This window comes from Pithys albifrons, chromosome 17 (assembly GCF_047495875.1).
Source record: "Pithys albifrons albifrons isolate INPA30051 chromosome 17, PitAlb_v1, whole genome shotgun sequence".
NCBI classification, from domain to species: Eukaryota; Metazoa; Chordata; class Aves; order Passeriformes; family Thamnophilidae; genus Pithys; species Pithys albifrons.
This window is the reverse complement of record NC_092474.1, coordinates 8,132,439-8,147,762: the sequence shown is the minus strand read 5'-3', so window position 1 is coordinate 8,147,762 and position 15,324 is coordinate 8,132,439. Positions and strand designations below refer to the sequence as shown.

Here is a 15,324-nt window from a genome sequence, read left to right as displayed (position 1 = left end):
GATGGAGAACCAAGCCAGAGATAAACAAGGCTTGCATTTGGTTATAAGCCAATGCCACGGACTCCGGTGGAAATTCACAACATGTAACTCTCCAGTATGGAAAATGAGTCTCCCTTGCTCCCAGATTTGCCACTTCAGCCCCAGGCTCTGGTTGGCTCCTCCAGCTGCCCAGCTCCGTAGATCTCCTCTGATTTTGGAAATCCTTACAGATGAAGTCTGAGACACTGCAGTGCTGATTGACGAGGGGGTCACTGAAAGCATTGAAAGTTCACTTATTCCCCTTCTTCACCCTCTCAGCAGTGCAGGTGACCCTGCAGATGTGGAGGGATGCTGGGTGCCCACCAAAGCTGCTCCACCCTCCCATGGGAGACAGTGCTGGGGTTCTTTTCATGGGAAACAGTCCTCAATGAACTCCCCAGTGCAGGAGTTCACAGGCTGCAGTCCTCCAGGAACTACTCCACCATGGATCTCTTTCAGAGGGTCATTTCTTCAGGAACAGGCTGCTCCAGTGCAGGTCCCCCATGGGGTCACAAGTCCTGCCAGCAAACCTGCTCCAGCCTGGGCTTCCCATGGGGTCACACTCTCCTTTGGGCATCCCCCTGCTCTGGTGTGGGGTCCTCCATGGGCTGCAGGTGGATCTCTGCTCCCCTGTGGATCCCCACAGGCTGCAGGGGCACAGTTGCCTCACCACAGACTGCACCATGGGCACCTGCAGAGCCTCCTCCTTCACTGACCTTGGTATCTGCAGGGCTCTTCCTCTCACATGGTCTCACTCCTCTCTCTGGCTGTCGTTTCCATTTTGCAGGTATTTTTATCCATGGGTAGAGCAGGATGTGGGTAGAGCAGGATGTGGATGGAGGGGGACCAGACCCAGGGGGCTGAGTGAGAACATCCTTAACAACTTGTCCATTAACAAGCTGTGAAAGGAAACAGCCAGGAACTGGTGGCCTGTCCCTGGAATGAAGGACACCTTCTTTCCCTGAGCACCTCAGCAGGAATGGCTCCAGCTGCAAAGCCTTTCTCTTTCCCTTCTCCTGGCTCAGGCAGGCTGAGTTACCTGACCCTGCACTGGACTTGGGGCTGCAGTGAGAGCTGCTGAGGCACCTGCACCACACAGATCTGCTCCCTGCATACCATCAATGCAGCCTCGCTCAACTGTGCTTTGGCAGAAAAAGTGATCCTATGAAGAAGGGTTTCTGGGGAAAGGCACTGGAGAGGTCAGAATACAGCTACGAGCAGCAGCTGAAGGGTAACAACCTGAGACAGTGACATCAAACCCTCCCTCACCCTGCACAGCCCCCCGAGCCTTCCCTCACTCTGTCCTTTGCTGCCTGTTTTGAGGGGCACCAACTTGGGGGATGATGTACCTCCATCCCCACAACCTTGGGGCTGGCACCCCAAGGTTTCTCTTGACTTTGGCCCTCTATGCTGCCCCACAAATGGAAGGCATGGCCAGGTACTGCCCATGGCTCTCAGGCTCCACACTGGTGTGCTTCACCCTGGTGCTCACAGGTTCAGGGGCTGGGTGCTGTCAGAGTGCCAGTGCCCCCCTACACATCCAGTGGCCGACCCCCACAGAGCTGTGGATCCCTAGGACTGGAGCAGAAACAGACACTTCCCCATCTTACAGAGCACCCTGTGCCTGGCAAGTCAAGTGGTTAAAGACACAGAACTCTTAGCACTGAATTCAGCAATTTCATATCCCTGACAAGAGTGTAAATTCATCCTGATGGACTGGAAAATTGGAAAGCCAGTGCTCACGCAGTGTTTCCTATAGACATCTCTGAGCTCCTGAAAGATGCACTTGGTGGCAGGCCCCAGTTCCAGCCGTGTCGCTCTCGTCATGCTAATTAAAATAGAAGCTGTGTTTTGTAACAGGATTTCCTTGGAGTGTATTTTACTGTTCAGTAACCACTTTCAAATATTTGAAAAATAAAATCGCATCAAGTAAATAACTTTCGGTTTGACACAGAAGGTTAGTCTGGTTCAGGTTTTTTTGTTCCCAAAGCCCACTGGAAGCAGCTGCACTCATCACAGTGACAGAGGATGGAAAATACAAGGATTTCTGAGGCTGCTTGTAGTCTACATCAAAAGCTGCATCTTATTTAATCATACAAAGCCCATTTCATTAAAAAAACAAGTGTTTGTACAAAATGGGATAATAAAGCACCCCGGCACTTGGCACTGACCACAGAACATCCCTGCCTGCTGGCAGGATGGGCCATACTCACACCTGCTGATTCTGATGCCTACATTACCTGTCCAGCAATGCCCTGACATCCCTCTGCCTCATCCGTGACTTACTACCAATGAGCTCCCAAACCCAGCTCAGTCTGACTTCCAAGGGCTGGATTTGTTCCACACTTCCCTTTTTACATGGTTTACTTTTCCACGACCTCTGCCTGGCATTCTGGATGCCAAGGAAGTACACTCAGCTGACTCAGTGCAGCCTGCCTCCTCAGCCCCAAATCCTGGTACAGATTCCTCAGGGACAAAGTTAAAAATGTACAGAAGGAAATGTCTGTGACACTGTGACATCCACAAACCTACACTTAAAACGGCTCTTTGTGTTTTCAAAATGGCAAGAAATACAGGAGAAGCAGAAGCCTAAGGGCAACTAATTTCATTTGCTCCTGGTCTAGGCTCTCCTCATCCTTTCTGCCAAGGAGAAGAGAAGGAAGAGGAGCCATTGGCCATGGCCTCTGACAGCCGTCCATCAGCCAAGCCCCATGCCTGCTATCTCTGGCCACACAGCCCACGAGCAGCCTGACTCTGTGCTGTTATCTCGTTGCTCGGGGCGCTGCCGCGAGAGCTCACCGTGCACTTGTTGCAGCTCTTGCTGAGTTCACGCTCGGTTTTCCTTCCTGCCGGACACATCTGATTCCCTGGAAACAGCCTCCCGTGGTGCTGCACTCACCACAGAGCCAGGAGAATCTCTGTACCTTGCTATTGCCCTGTGACAGCCAGCCTGGGGTGCCCAAACACCTTGGAGAAGAGAAGGAGGGCACAGATGATGGGGTTACAGAAGAGTCCAGAGCTCAGCATCCTGCGGCTGCGTTTCTGGTCCTGGAACCGCAGCCTCGAGCAGGGATTGTTGGTCTCATCACAACCTCTAGTGGACACCCTAAATGGGGTATATTTAGAAATCCTAGATCTCCTAGGGGCATGACTATGCCCCTGCCATCCCCAGTGACCAGGCTTTGCCAGGGGTCGGTCTCATCCTGAGCCTACATGGGCAGCACAGGTAGCACGTCCCTCTCTGCCCGTATCTGCCTACACGCCCTGTGTTTGCCCTCTGCGTGATTTCACGATGCTAAATAAACACCCCTGTTGGTGGCCGTGCTCCCTGCATGCCACTGCTCCCTGCACGCCGCTGCCCGGAGCCTCCTGGCACAAGTCCCTGCGGAGGGACGTGTCTGTGCTGCCTGTTCCGCTCTGTGCCGGTGGGTGGGTGCAAGCGGATGCTGAGAGGAGATGAGAGGCTTTCACACCTCCTCTCTGGTGATCTAAATGGCTTCACCAGTGCAGAGCACCAAAAGCCACCAGCCAAGCATCCAATGGGTGCAAGTCATGTGAAACTGGTTGTTTCCTGAAAGCATGAACTGAAAGAGTGGCAGATGGAGCACAGCACTCTGACTCTGCAGGGTCTGATTCTGCTCCCCCCCACAAGCTGGAGAACAGCAGGGTTTGCTGGTCTGGGCCCTGACTGTGTCCCCCTTCACACAGATCAGCAACCCCCTCAGGCATGGGTGGAGCTGCCGTGTCGCTGCTGACTCCAGGCTGCGTAGGCAGGAGTTGAGCTTTTACAGCAATAATTCACCAAACCTTGTAAAGGGTCAACAATTTATCAGCTCTCTGTCTGCCAAGAAAAGAGGAGTTCAGCACGCTGTGTTCTCCTACCCTGAGATTTATGGCAGATCGTGCCAAATCCTGTTCCCAGGGAGCTGGGCTGCCTGCTGATGCTCCCAGTGGGATTGGGGCAGCCCTCCTGCCTCTGGCACACGAGGCAGTGTGGGAGATGTGAGCCCCCACTGGGCCTGGGCTTGCTGGATTTGCTTTCCAGCTCCCCCAGACACCCTGGGAGCTCAAGGACTGTCACTGCACTCACACAACACACCAGAAACCTGGACCAGAGTATCTGCATAACACACCAGAGGAACGTGTCTCTCTGTGCTGCTGGAACAGGATGCCAGGACTGGCAGGGACTTTGGATCTGATTCCTCCACACATACGTGCATGTCCATATGCAGAACACAAATCCATACAGGTGAGAGACAAATGCCATCCTCTACGCCCATTTCTGTTGTGCTGCCCAGAAGGGATGTAATACAATCCCTCTCTAGAGAGCCAGCTTTAAGGCCAAAAAGTCAAAGTCATTTAATACAATCTGAACATGAGAGAAGGGACTGAAGAGGGCAGGCAGCATTGCACAGCACTGCTGACACCAGGAGCTGGTCATCTCTGCTATAAACCCCCCATCAACCCCGGAGGGCAGCCTCAGGCCCTGCACACACTGCAGCACTGGCAAAAACCCGCCTCTCCCGTTCTCTCACTGAACAATCCGCACTGGGAACCCCATCCGGACGCACACCCAAGCCCAGCTGCCTCATCCCAGCACTCCAGCAGTGCCGAGGGATCAGGTGCAGGCACTGCTTTTATCATATTTAAGCCCCACGCGAGTTTCTGATGACTTTGCCAAGTCACCCATAAGTGCGTCCCAGAGCCTATTCTTAGGTCTGTCATCGCGGCAGCGGGAGCGGGAGCGGGTCTGCATGGAAATGTGACACACGTGGAATGAACATGCAGCCCCCGGGTAAACACTCACCTCCTCACGGCCATCCCCTGCATGCCCGAAACGGTGGGATGGGAGCACCCGTGGGGACCTGGCAACGGGGGCTGGAGGGACACCGGGGGCTGGGGACACACAGGGAACTGGGGACTCATCGGGCTTCTCTCCCTGCGGGAGTGAGGCAGAGGGTCCGGAACGGCTCCCGGGAGGCCAAGGCCCCGTTAGTATTCGGTTCTCCGTTCGAAGGCGGCTCTCGGAGCGGAGGGAGCTGTCCGCCCCGCGGTGCTGAGCGCCGCGTCCCGCCGGGCCCCACTCCCGATGCCGCTCCCGGCGCCGCTGCCGCTGCGCTCCCCCGCAGTGCCAGAAGTTTCACCCCGGTCCGAGGAGAAGCAGAAGCTGCGGGTACCCGGCCGGGCGTAGCAGCACGGCCAGTTCCAGCAGCCCCTCGCAGTCCGATCCCTCGCTCCTCGTCCCGGCTGCATTCCCCCTGCCCGGGCGGTGCCCACTCCCTGGAGCCGGGACGCGCCGGGCCCCGGGGAGCGCCGCAGCCCCGGCCCGCTCCGCCCCGCTCCTCCCCGCTTACCTGGGCGCGGGGCCGCGGGGGTGCCAAGCAGCAGCAGGGCGAGCAGGCAGAGCCCGCGGGGCCGCGGCATCCTGCGGCGGGCGCGGCGGAGCCTCCGCGCCGGAGCGAGGTGGGCGAGCCGAGCCGAGCCGAGCCGAGCCGAGCCGAGCCGAGCCGAGCTGAGCCGAGCTGAAAGGAGCGGGGCCGCGTCGAGCCAAGCGGGGCCGGGCCGGGGCGGGGGCGGGCGCTGCTGCCGAAGCGGAGCCGGCGCGGGGGCGCGGGCGCGGGCGCGGCGGAGGGCGGACCGGAGCGGAGCGGCGCGGAGGGGCGCGGAGAAAAGCGGAGAGGAGCGGAGAGGAGCGGAGAGGCGAGGAGAAAAGCCGAGAGGCGCGGAGAGGAGCGGAGAGGAGCGAAACGAGCGGCGGGGGAGGGAGCCGGTGGCCGCCCCGGCCCCCGCACAGCGCAGAGCGCTCCGGCCCCGCCCGCGATCCCCCCTCCCGCTCTCGCCCCGGCCCCACCGACCCGCTGAGGTTCCCGGGGACGGTTCTCCACAGCCTCCTCGGTCACACGGTTCCCCGCGGTTTCCTGCGTGCCCTCCGGCTCCCCCCGGTTCCAAGAGCCCCAGTGCCCTCCCAGCCTGGGCAGTGCTTCCTTCTGCAGCTTCTGCTCAGCCTGTATCCAGCCTCTTGTATGATCTCCCTGCTTTTCCTCCCCAAGGCCCCCATGGCACCCCAAGCCCCTGTCAGCATCCCAGTTCTGCGCAGCATTCAAAGCCACCCTCAGCACCCAAAGCTGCTCTCATCTACCTTCTCAAGCCCAGACATATCCCTGTTACTTCCCCTCTGGGTCCCAAAGCAGGCTGTAAATTGGGCAGTAGTGCCATAGGAAGGCTGATACAGGCCCCATGGCCCCCCTGGGATCATGAATGCACCGAAGTGTGGTCCTGCTGGTAGAGCCAGCAAAGCCTGGCTTGGAGAAAGTTGCACTCTGCGACCTGCCCAGTCTCAGTGGAGTGGGGGCTGTGGGCACACAAGAGCTCACAGTTCATGGGCGCTGCTCAGGGCCCCCTGTAGTGGGGGACTGTCACTGTGGCCCTGGGTGAGCCCTGGAGTATCCTCAGTTCTGTGGCAAAAGAAGCAACACACAGACAGTCTTTGCTCAGCACCTGGTCCTGGAGTTCCACAACCTCCTTGCCTATAGGAGGACACTGGGTTGTATGACTCCCAGGAGCCCTCTGCCCTGCCTGGCCCTGCCCGTCCCACCAGCCCCTGCAGTCAGCCCAGGGCTCCCAGCAGGCTCCTCCTGAGCCCATCAGAGCACACAGTGTAATTACACTGACTTTGATAAGAACAGAAACAGAGCCTTCACTTTCTTGAATTCCCAAATGGTGCCCTGAAATGTTTACTGTAAATCACCTTCCAGTGAGAGCTGCCTGGTCCTTCCAGCCACTCTGCCTGTCAAGTCAAATAGCCAAAACAATGTCACAAAGCACAACATCGGTGTCAAACAGCACAAGACTCTCCCCCAAAGAGCCACTTTGTTGATGCTGCCATCTGAGAAGTCCCCACTACCTTTCGGAGAGCAATTACACTGATCGTGTTACCTCAGCAACAACCATCACACACTGGTGTCACTACCACTGCCACCACACAGAACACATTGAGTAAAGGAATCGACCAAACACAGGGACTGATCCTGATGCCATTTTCCCTGCTGGGCTTTGCTGAGGTCCTTCCTCCTCTGACGCCACTGGAAGAAGAGGCAGCAGCCCTGGCACACTGGGGAGTAGGCAGAGGGTCATTTGCATTCCCTGTGTCACTCCAAGCCTCTGCCAGCTGGGAGCTGTTGGGCAGCAGGCACGAGAAGGACAAAATAAAAAAGAGAGAGAAACCACTAAGAAGTACAGCATGTTATTTAACACTGTCATTTTCATATCCAAGTGGGACTTGCCTGCTCAGAGGTTTAATTTGGTTGAACAAAGCTATTGGTGGCAGAGTGAGCACAACCTGCTCCGCTCTTTCTCCACTCCAACCCCGCTTCCCTCCCAACCTGCCATTATTAAAGATAAAAGTTGTCTCTCATTTAGCAGTTTTCCTTGAGTGATTTTTATTGTGCTCATCTGCATTGTAGTAAACTCCTAAGATAGGGCAGATAACAACAGCAGCACCATGGAAACAGGCAGGAAAATAGACCAAATGCTGTATTTGTGCAGCAGAAATGCCCACAAAGTGGCATAAGTTGTTAGGACTGGAGAGAGAATGGTGATGCTCAAGCCTCAGCTCCTCTGCCAGGTTTGGGGAGTGCAGGGGGGCCCAGCTCCCATGACACAGCACATCATGACTCCAAGGCAACATACCTGGGAAAAGGCACCCGTTGCTGGGAATGATGCTTCTCACAGGGAGGGTGGGTCTCATAGAGGTGCTGGAGTCCCCTTGTCCTTCCAACAGCTTTGCTGGAGATTTGGGTGAACTGAGAGACAGGAGTGCATGTGGGGAGGTGGGACGGGGTGAACTGCGGGATGCACCTTGGGATGCACTCCCCAGAGTCAGTGTGATTGGAATAATTTCCCTCTCACAGCTAGCGCTGAGGGCTAACGATCTGTGAAATTTCAGTGTGAGAAACAGCGATGATGTGTGCAGAGGGAGAACCAGCAGCCTCGATGCTCCCGGGGTCACCATGCTCTCACTGCTCCTGGAAACACCAGGGCCCTCCTGTCTGTAGTGGGATCTGTCATCCTAAACCCTCTCCTGCTGGACCAGCTCTTCCAGCACCGTGCCTGGCAGTGCAGGACTGTGAAGCACCAAGAATTACTTCCCATCAGTGTGTGTGCAGCCCAGCTCTGTACTGGGAATGGTGCTGCCAGGAGCAGGAGACACGTGGCCTCTTGAGCTCCTTCAGCAGTACTCAGGATTGGACATGTTTGTGAGGTCAGAGACCTGAGGTATTCTGAGGAAATAAGACAAATGTCTCCTGAGGCCACTTTATGGGCATTTCTCTAATTAGTGCTGTGCTCATTGGCCGTTACCTCAGACCTTTGATTAACAGTGAAGAAAATCAATAACTGCTCTAAAAATTCAGATAAGTTTCACAGATAATTTTAATTTCACGTTTTAATCTTGTATTAATGTCAATCTTAATTACCATAATTAAGTCAGATGTGACTTTGCAAGAGCAGCTTGAAGATAAGACATTAAAGGCAGACGGTGCCTTTCTGGTGAGCTGGCAAGTGCTGCTCACCGTGGTTTGGGATGCAGCTGATGCCAGCAAGCCAGGGGGTCCTGCAGGGAGCATGAGGCACTGCTTCCCTATCCTTCCCGGTGTCCTCAGCCTTGCCTAGTTCCATGCCTGGTGTCTGTCCTCTGCACTGCCAGTGGGACCCTGAAGCACCCCCAGAGCTCCTTTGTCTCTGAGCCTCCGGCCATCTCACACAGGTGCTTGGCAGCACAGGGAGGTGACAACTCCACTGAGCTGGCCATGTCTGCGCTCTGCTTGTCACAGCCTCTGAGAGCCACGAGATCCAAACTGCCTAGAAAATCAATCTCTCATTTATTTTCGTGACGGTGATGCAGCAGCCAGTGCTGCTACGTTTGCTCTGCAGTTGTGCCTATCGATCACTGCCCACTCTCTGCTCCCTGCGTTCGTGGGGCAGCGGCAGCACTGCTGGCAGCTGCATCCAAACTGGGCATCACCTTTGGAGCCCTTGGACACATTTGCCTTTTAGGGAACAGCCCACATCCTGCAGCATCAGCCCTACAGCAAGGAGGGACTGACCCTGTGGACCCCAGCACCTCACAGGCAGCTGCTGCCCCTCAGACTGGTGTAGGACAGCCCTGGGTGGGAGACAGGGACAGAGGTGCTGGGAGGACAGACCCCACCAGGGTACATCCATGACTCCTGGCTCCAGACCCATGTGAACTGCCCCAAAACATGCTGGGGATCCTGTTGAGGACCCCAGGATGGTACAGCTGCTCTGTGGGGCTCCAGTGAGGGCACACAGGGGGCCAGGCTTCTGCCTCCAAAAGCCCTCTGTGCACACAGGGGACTAGCCTCCTCCCTGCAGCTTTCTCTGGAAGCTTTCACCCCTCCTCCACAGTGCCCATGGGGGCTTCAATGACAGAAGGAAGCAGAAAAATAACCTTGACTTTAGACTTGGAAGCTGAGGTCTCCCATAGCGCAGCTGAAAGGAGCCTTCCCCAGGCTCCGCTGGCTGGGGGCATCGCTGGTGAGTAGAAATATTGTCCCAGGGCAGAAAAGGCCTTTGTCTCCCTGAGATGGCAGAGCCACTCCAGCCTTTGGCTTTGCGAGCAGGCTGCCTCCCTGCTCTGCCTTCCAAATACGATGTTGAATGGGGGGTTTGAGTCAGAGGCCAGGCTGGGATCCAGTCTCTTTGAGCCAGTGCCGGTGGGCACAGCTGGGGGCCCGTTCAGGAGAGAAGTCCTTGTTCCTTGTCAACAGAAGACTTTGCATGGCTCAGAAATAGGCTCCCTATTGCCCTTTGGGGTTTGGAGGGGGCTGAGGGAAACAAATCCCCTGAAAGAATGGCAGATAGTGCCATCCCTGGGGAGCAGGAAGGAAGGAGCCTGCCTGGGGTCCTGGGTGGCCTGGCCCCTGAGCTGCCCTTGGTCAAGCACCTGACCATGGCTGGGATCTGTGACTCCCAGCATCACCTCTGCACTCCCATCAGTGTCCCTCAGTGATGCAATGTCCCTGTGTGGGCCATTTGCCACAGCACAGCTTTTCAGAGTCCCTGTGTCACATCCCAGGGAGCCATCCCATCATGAAACAAAGGCTTCCACCCTGCAGCAGGAATGAAGCCTGGGAGCACCTACCTGAGCCTATGGCACCTTAATTCCCCAGGCATAAATCAGGACATTGTTTTATCCTCTATGCATAATTCATATTTCAGTGATTAATTAACTAAAACACCTCATGGCAGCACTCGGAGAGGCTCCCACCAGCTCCAGGCACTGCAGCTTTTCCAGCCACTCTAATCCATGGCTACTGGGCTCTCTCCCAAGGCAATAGTGCTGCTCTGGTTGCCATATCCATATCTCACTGCTGCACTACTGTCCAACATTTTAAAAAGACTTTTTCATAGTGATTTTCAGTTTTTTGCTCAGGCAGGGATTCACATCAGGCAAAGTGAGTGGGAGCAGCCAACAGCTGAGCTCCACACCCCCTCTAGACTAACCATCCCCTGGACAAATCTGCCTTTCACACAGTACTGGCTGCTGGAAAATACCTGCTCCAGGGACATTGTCCTACCTTGTTCTCCATTCTCTGCATCCATTCCAGAAACAGATTTCCTGCCAGGACACTGCTGATGTTTACTCATCACTTCCCATACAAATTGCAGGAGAAGTTACTCTACACCCAACACTGATACAGAAAATGGCATTTGTAAATCCAGCAGTGCACAGAACTGTTGTCCTCTCTGGCAATTGTTCCTTGAGGAATAACAAGGAGTTTTTATGAAGTGAGACAGAGTGCAGCATGACTTTAGTGCTGTAACACTGTCTTTGGAAAAAGGGATTTATTTGCATTACTCTACACTTACTATAACCTTTTAAATGTCTCTAGAAAGATGTTCTGACTTCTCACTCACATCAGTGCCTCTCCATGTGTTTTGGGGTCCCCTGACCCAGGCAGGAGGGCACAGCCCCATTGCTCAGCACCCCAAGCTGGCCAGGAACGGCCTGGGGGAAGGCTGGGATAGGATTGGATGGGCTAAGTGAAGCCTACAGACTTTGATCCTCAGCACTGACCACAGGTAAACATTTTTCATCCATCTGGCCCAAATAATTTCCCCATGGGAACCATAAAAGCAGTCTCAAAGGAGCTGATTCAATCAGCATCCCTCGGGGGTGCTAATTGGGAATAATCCCTGAGATGTTGGTGAGATTGGAGCACTAATGATGGATGGGAAGGGAAAGGAATAGGGAAATAAGGGAAAAGAAGGAAAGCACAGATTACAACTGGCACCAGTAACCATGGCATTGTGAAACCCAGATTTTGTCCAACAGCTGACTGTGATTTTTGTGGAGATGATACACTTGATGGAGGGAGGTATCTGATCACTGCCGTAGGTTGTTGTGGTGTATTTGATGTGGCATCAGGCACCATTCTCACAGAATCAGCGTGATGCAGTATCAGTGCAGCACATCTTAAGTGAGCTATGAACTGGCTCATTGACAGATCTCAGAGAACAGACAGATGAGGAGGAATCATCCACAAGGAGGAATTATTAATGAGTCTGTTCAGACCTGACAGTCAGCTCTGTGACTGCTTCACGTTGTCACAGTCTGCAAGTAAATAGCAAATCCCTGGTGATTGCTGTACAAGCAGGAGATCAGGGCTGGTTAAGGGGAGTGGGGACATGCAGTCACACAGCACAGCCTGGATCACAGTGCAGCTGAATTATTAAACCAGATACAGTTAACTTAGGTTAACTCATGTCTGTGCCATGAACAGAGGGACAAGGGTGTCCCAGAGACTGGAGGATCCCTCAGTGGTGTCTAAAGCAGGAGGTATCACTCAGGTCAGAGAAACCTCCTGCATCTGGAGCAGGGAGCGGTGCTCTCCTTCCCCATGGTACTGCAGAGTCAGTGGCAGCCCCACACAGCACACTTCTGAAGGGATCTGTGGCTCATTCAGCAAAGCCAGCAGGCTCATACTTGCACCTACCCTGCTTTGGGCATCACCCAGGAACCAGCACTCATGAACTGGGTGACACAGGGAGCAAGACAGTGGCACTAACCCTGGCTGTGCCTTGCTGGGAAGGTGGCAGCCCCTTCCTAGCCCACACATTTGGCCTCCCCAGTGTCCCAGGGCTGGTTTTCTCTGCAGAGGCTGGTTGCTCTCTTTGTGGGGGGAAAAAGGGATTTGTACTAAAGCTCTTTGCATGAAAAAATAAAATCCATACTGTGCTGCTTTGCTCTGCCCCAGCTCACAAGCTGTGATGTTTCATTGATTAGCTTGTAAGAGCTTGGAGCAAAGCCTGTGCTTTGCTGGGAGTGTTTCCACAGCTCCCGCAGGAGGAAAGCCATTAACCGCCTCCAGCCTCGTCCCTCCACCTCCAACCTTGTCCCTCCGCCTCCCGAGTGCGTTTGGGTGGACATTTTGTGATTGTTTTAAGAGAAGAGTCCCTAAAACACACAGTCCCCGTATTGTGGTTGGGGCTCTCACACTCTGCCTTGGGCTGGGGCCTGGGGGTCACCCCAGGGGCAGAGCCACTGCCTGACCTACAGCACTGTGAGCTCACATTGATACAGGAATATTCATTGCCAGAGATCTTAGCAAAATAACAACATTTCACTTGTGCAGAGCAATTAGGAGGCTTGCTCAAAGTTGCTGCAGCTGCGTGTGTCAGTGTGATGAGGGGCTGGTAGTAAACCTCGCGGCACTCGCTAAGTGCTGCCGTATAAATGCCTCCTCTGCAGGAACACTGCTTTGGCTCCCAGGACCTGCTCAGACCCTGCGAGCACGGATTTGAGGGGATAGAAGGTCTAGTGCTGGTTCCTGCCGCTTCACCAGCTGGTTATGGGATCCAGCGGCTTTTCCTGGATGGGCTTGTCCCTTGGCTCTGTGCTCCAGGTGAGACCCAGCCATGGCTGCACACGGGGGGGTTGCTCCAAGCAGTTGGTAAGGGTGGGCAGCAGTTGGTAAGGGTGGGCAGCAGTTGGTAAGGGTGGGCAGCAGTCCCAGCCCTGCCACTGTGCTGGCTCTGGCCTCGTGCCACAGCTCCCACCCCCCCGTCCTCCGTGTCCGCGGAGCCAGCAGCACCGGGGGGGCTCGACAGGGATCCAGGCGTGACTCGGAGCGGTGGGAGGGAGTCAGAGGAGAAGGGGGAGGAGGAGGAGGAGCCAGGCTGGAAGCGACTTGTGTGGGACCCTGGCAGAGGTTCAGCATCGCAGCGTGTGCGTTCGCACGGTGGGAGATGTAGCGCAAGCTGCCATGAGATTAGCAAATGTACTGCAAACACGCGCCATGCAGGAGGAAATCATCCTGCATGAACGTGGCCATCCATGCCTGGCTTGGTGAGTGCTGCTGCCCATTCCCCGTGCCTTGCTTGCAGGCAGGTGGGGGCTCTCAGTGGGTGTCTGTGCAGGGAGTGTCCCTGGCTGGAGGCACCTGACATTGTTTGTGGCAGCTCTTGCAGGTCGCAAGCAGCACCTGTGCCTCTCCCAAAGGGCCTGCCTCTCCATGGCACAGGGTCAGAGCTGCCAGCCCTGGCCCTGGCCAGGTGACAGCCTTGCAGAAACCATTTCCAGTCGTAGCTAATTATTGTGTGAAGCAACGAGCTGTTGTGTGTCAGCTGCATGACACGAGTGTGTTGCTGTCGCCCTAGGGAGATGGTCCTGACCCTGTCCTGTCACCCAGAGATTGCACCAGAGCTTGGAGCTGCTCAGGCTGTAGCTCAGGCAGGGCTGGGAGGTGGGAAAATGGGAAGGAGCATTTGTTGTGGGTTAAAGGAGGTCATGTTATTGCAGACAGGACTGCTGAGCTCCCTGAGCAGCCACAGGGGTTAATGAAATAAACCACAAACATTTGTAAATCTTTCCCGAGCATCCAGGAGATCAGTTTTTGTTTTGTGTTAGGCAACAGAAGTAAATACTGCTCTGCGCTTCCTGACCTGGCCATTAGGATGACTTAGTGAGGACTGGTTTTGATTTCCAAAAGGGTTTTATGGACCTGGGAAAAGCCCCATGGGGACAAGTGCTGCACCAGCCCCAGCTCCCTGCACACTCACTGACCCTGAGCATGTTGTGGGGCTGGAGGGACGTGGGACACCCAGCCCATCTCACTGCAGTGAATTAACAACCTCTTGGGGGATTTCAAATGGAAGAAACCTCCTGATAGCTCACATGTGGGTCTAATAATTTACTATAACTGCTTTTATGGCAGACCGTAAAAATCTAAAATAAGACTGGGAATTGTGAGAGAATCCCACACAGAGCTGAATTTCTTCATAATCAGAGTTTTTAGGCTCCAGTGCTTTCCTCTGGAAACTCTGAGATGTTCAGTGGGCTCCCTCTGTCTTGGTGGTGGGTGGGTGATGGATGGGGTCACTGATGGAGAAGTCCAGCAGTTCTGTCCAACCTGAGTGATTGTGGGAGCCAAAAGGTCCCCTCTCTGCTTTGACTCTGGAGAGCAGCCCCTCACCTTGAACCCTCCTGATGGTTCTGCTGCTGCTTCCAGCCTCTCCAGAGGGACCAGCATCCCAGGGGACACAGAGAGGGATTTTGTTTTCCAGGCTCAAACTCTTCAGTCCCTTCCTTATGGCGCAGGGAGGATATTGTCTGTCCCCAGAGGGTGACATTAAACATGGAGGTAATTCTGCCTCTGAGAGCTGACCCCGAGGCGTTATCGCAATTACTGTGAGTGCCACTGGATGGTACTCGGTAATTACGTGGCTCTTTCATCTGGGATCTCTGAGCACTTACTGATCAATTAATTACACTTTGCAGCAGGCTTTTGCCCCAGTGCCAGATGCTGATGGATCAATAATCCCGCACCTGAGACGTGGCCTGTGCTGAACAGCACAGCTCTGCCAAAACAGGGCTCGCCCCAGAGGGATGGAGTTCAGGGGTCTGAGGTTCTCTCTAGGGAAGGTAGGGGCTGAGGTCATGGAAAGCCTGTGGGTGAGAACCATAAAATTTAGGTTGGATAAGGCTTCTGAGATCACCGAGTCTAATCTTAACACAGCTCAGGAGGGTCCTGAGCAGTTGCCAGCTTTTCCTTACCCTCCCTTTGCATTTCCACAGCACTGACTCCTCAGAGATGCAAGAGTGGAAATCAAGGACATGGGGTCTGTCCCAGGTCGGTGTCACAGCTATCTCACAGCTTGGAGCTAAATTGCAGCCTGTCCCTGCCCAGAGAGCTGCAGACTGCACTGTCCCTGCCCCAGCTCATGGCTGCAAATTGCCAGTTGCAGGTAGAGAAGCACATTTCCCCCTTCCCAGGAGCCCCCAGG

At 54.9% G+C, this 15,324-nt stretch overlaps 1 protein-coding gene across 4 annotated transcripts in view; it reads right to left on the bottom strand.

Annotated features, from left to right (window-relative positions):
- Positions 1–5,947, bottom strand: part of SEZ6L (seizure related 6 homolog like) — a 37,512-nt gene extending 31,565 nt beyond the window's left edge. For 2 of the 4 annotated variants that reach the window (XM_071572178.1, XM_071572180.1), the window contains exon 1: positions 5,373–5,867. In XM_071572178.1, the coding sequence (XP_071428279.1) occupies positions 5,373–5,442 (70 nt within the window). In that variant the 5' untranslated portion in view covers positions 5,443–5,867. The other 2 variants (XM_071572179.1, XM_071572181.1) reach the window with 2 other exon arrangements.
- Between the last annotated feature and the right edge of the window lie 9,377 nt (positions 5,948–15,324).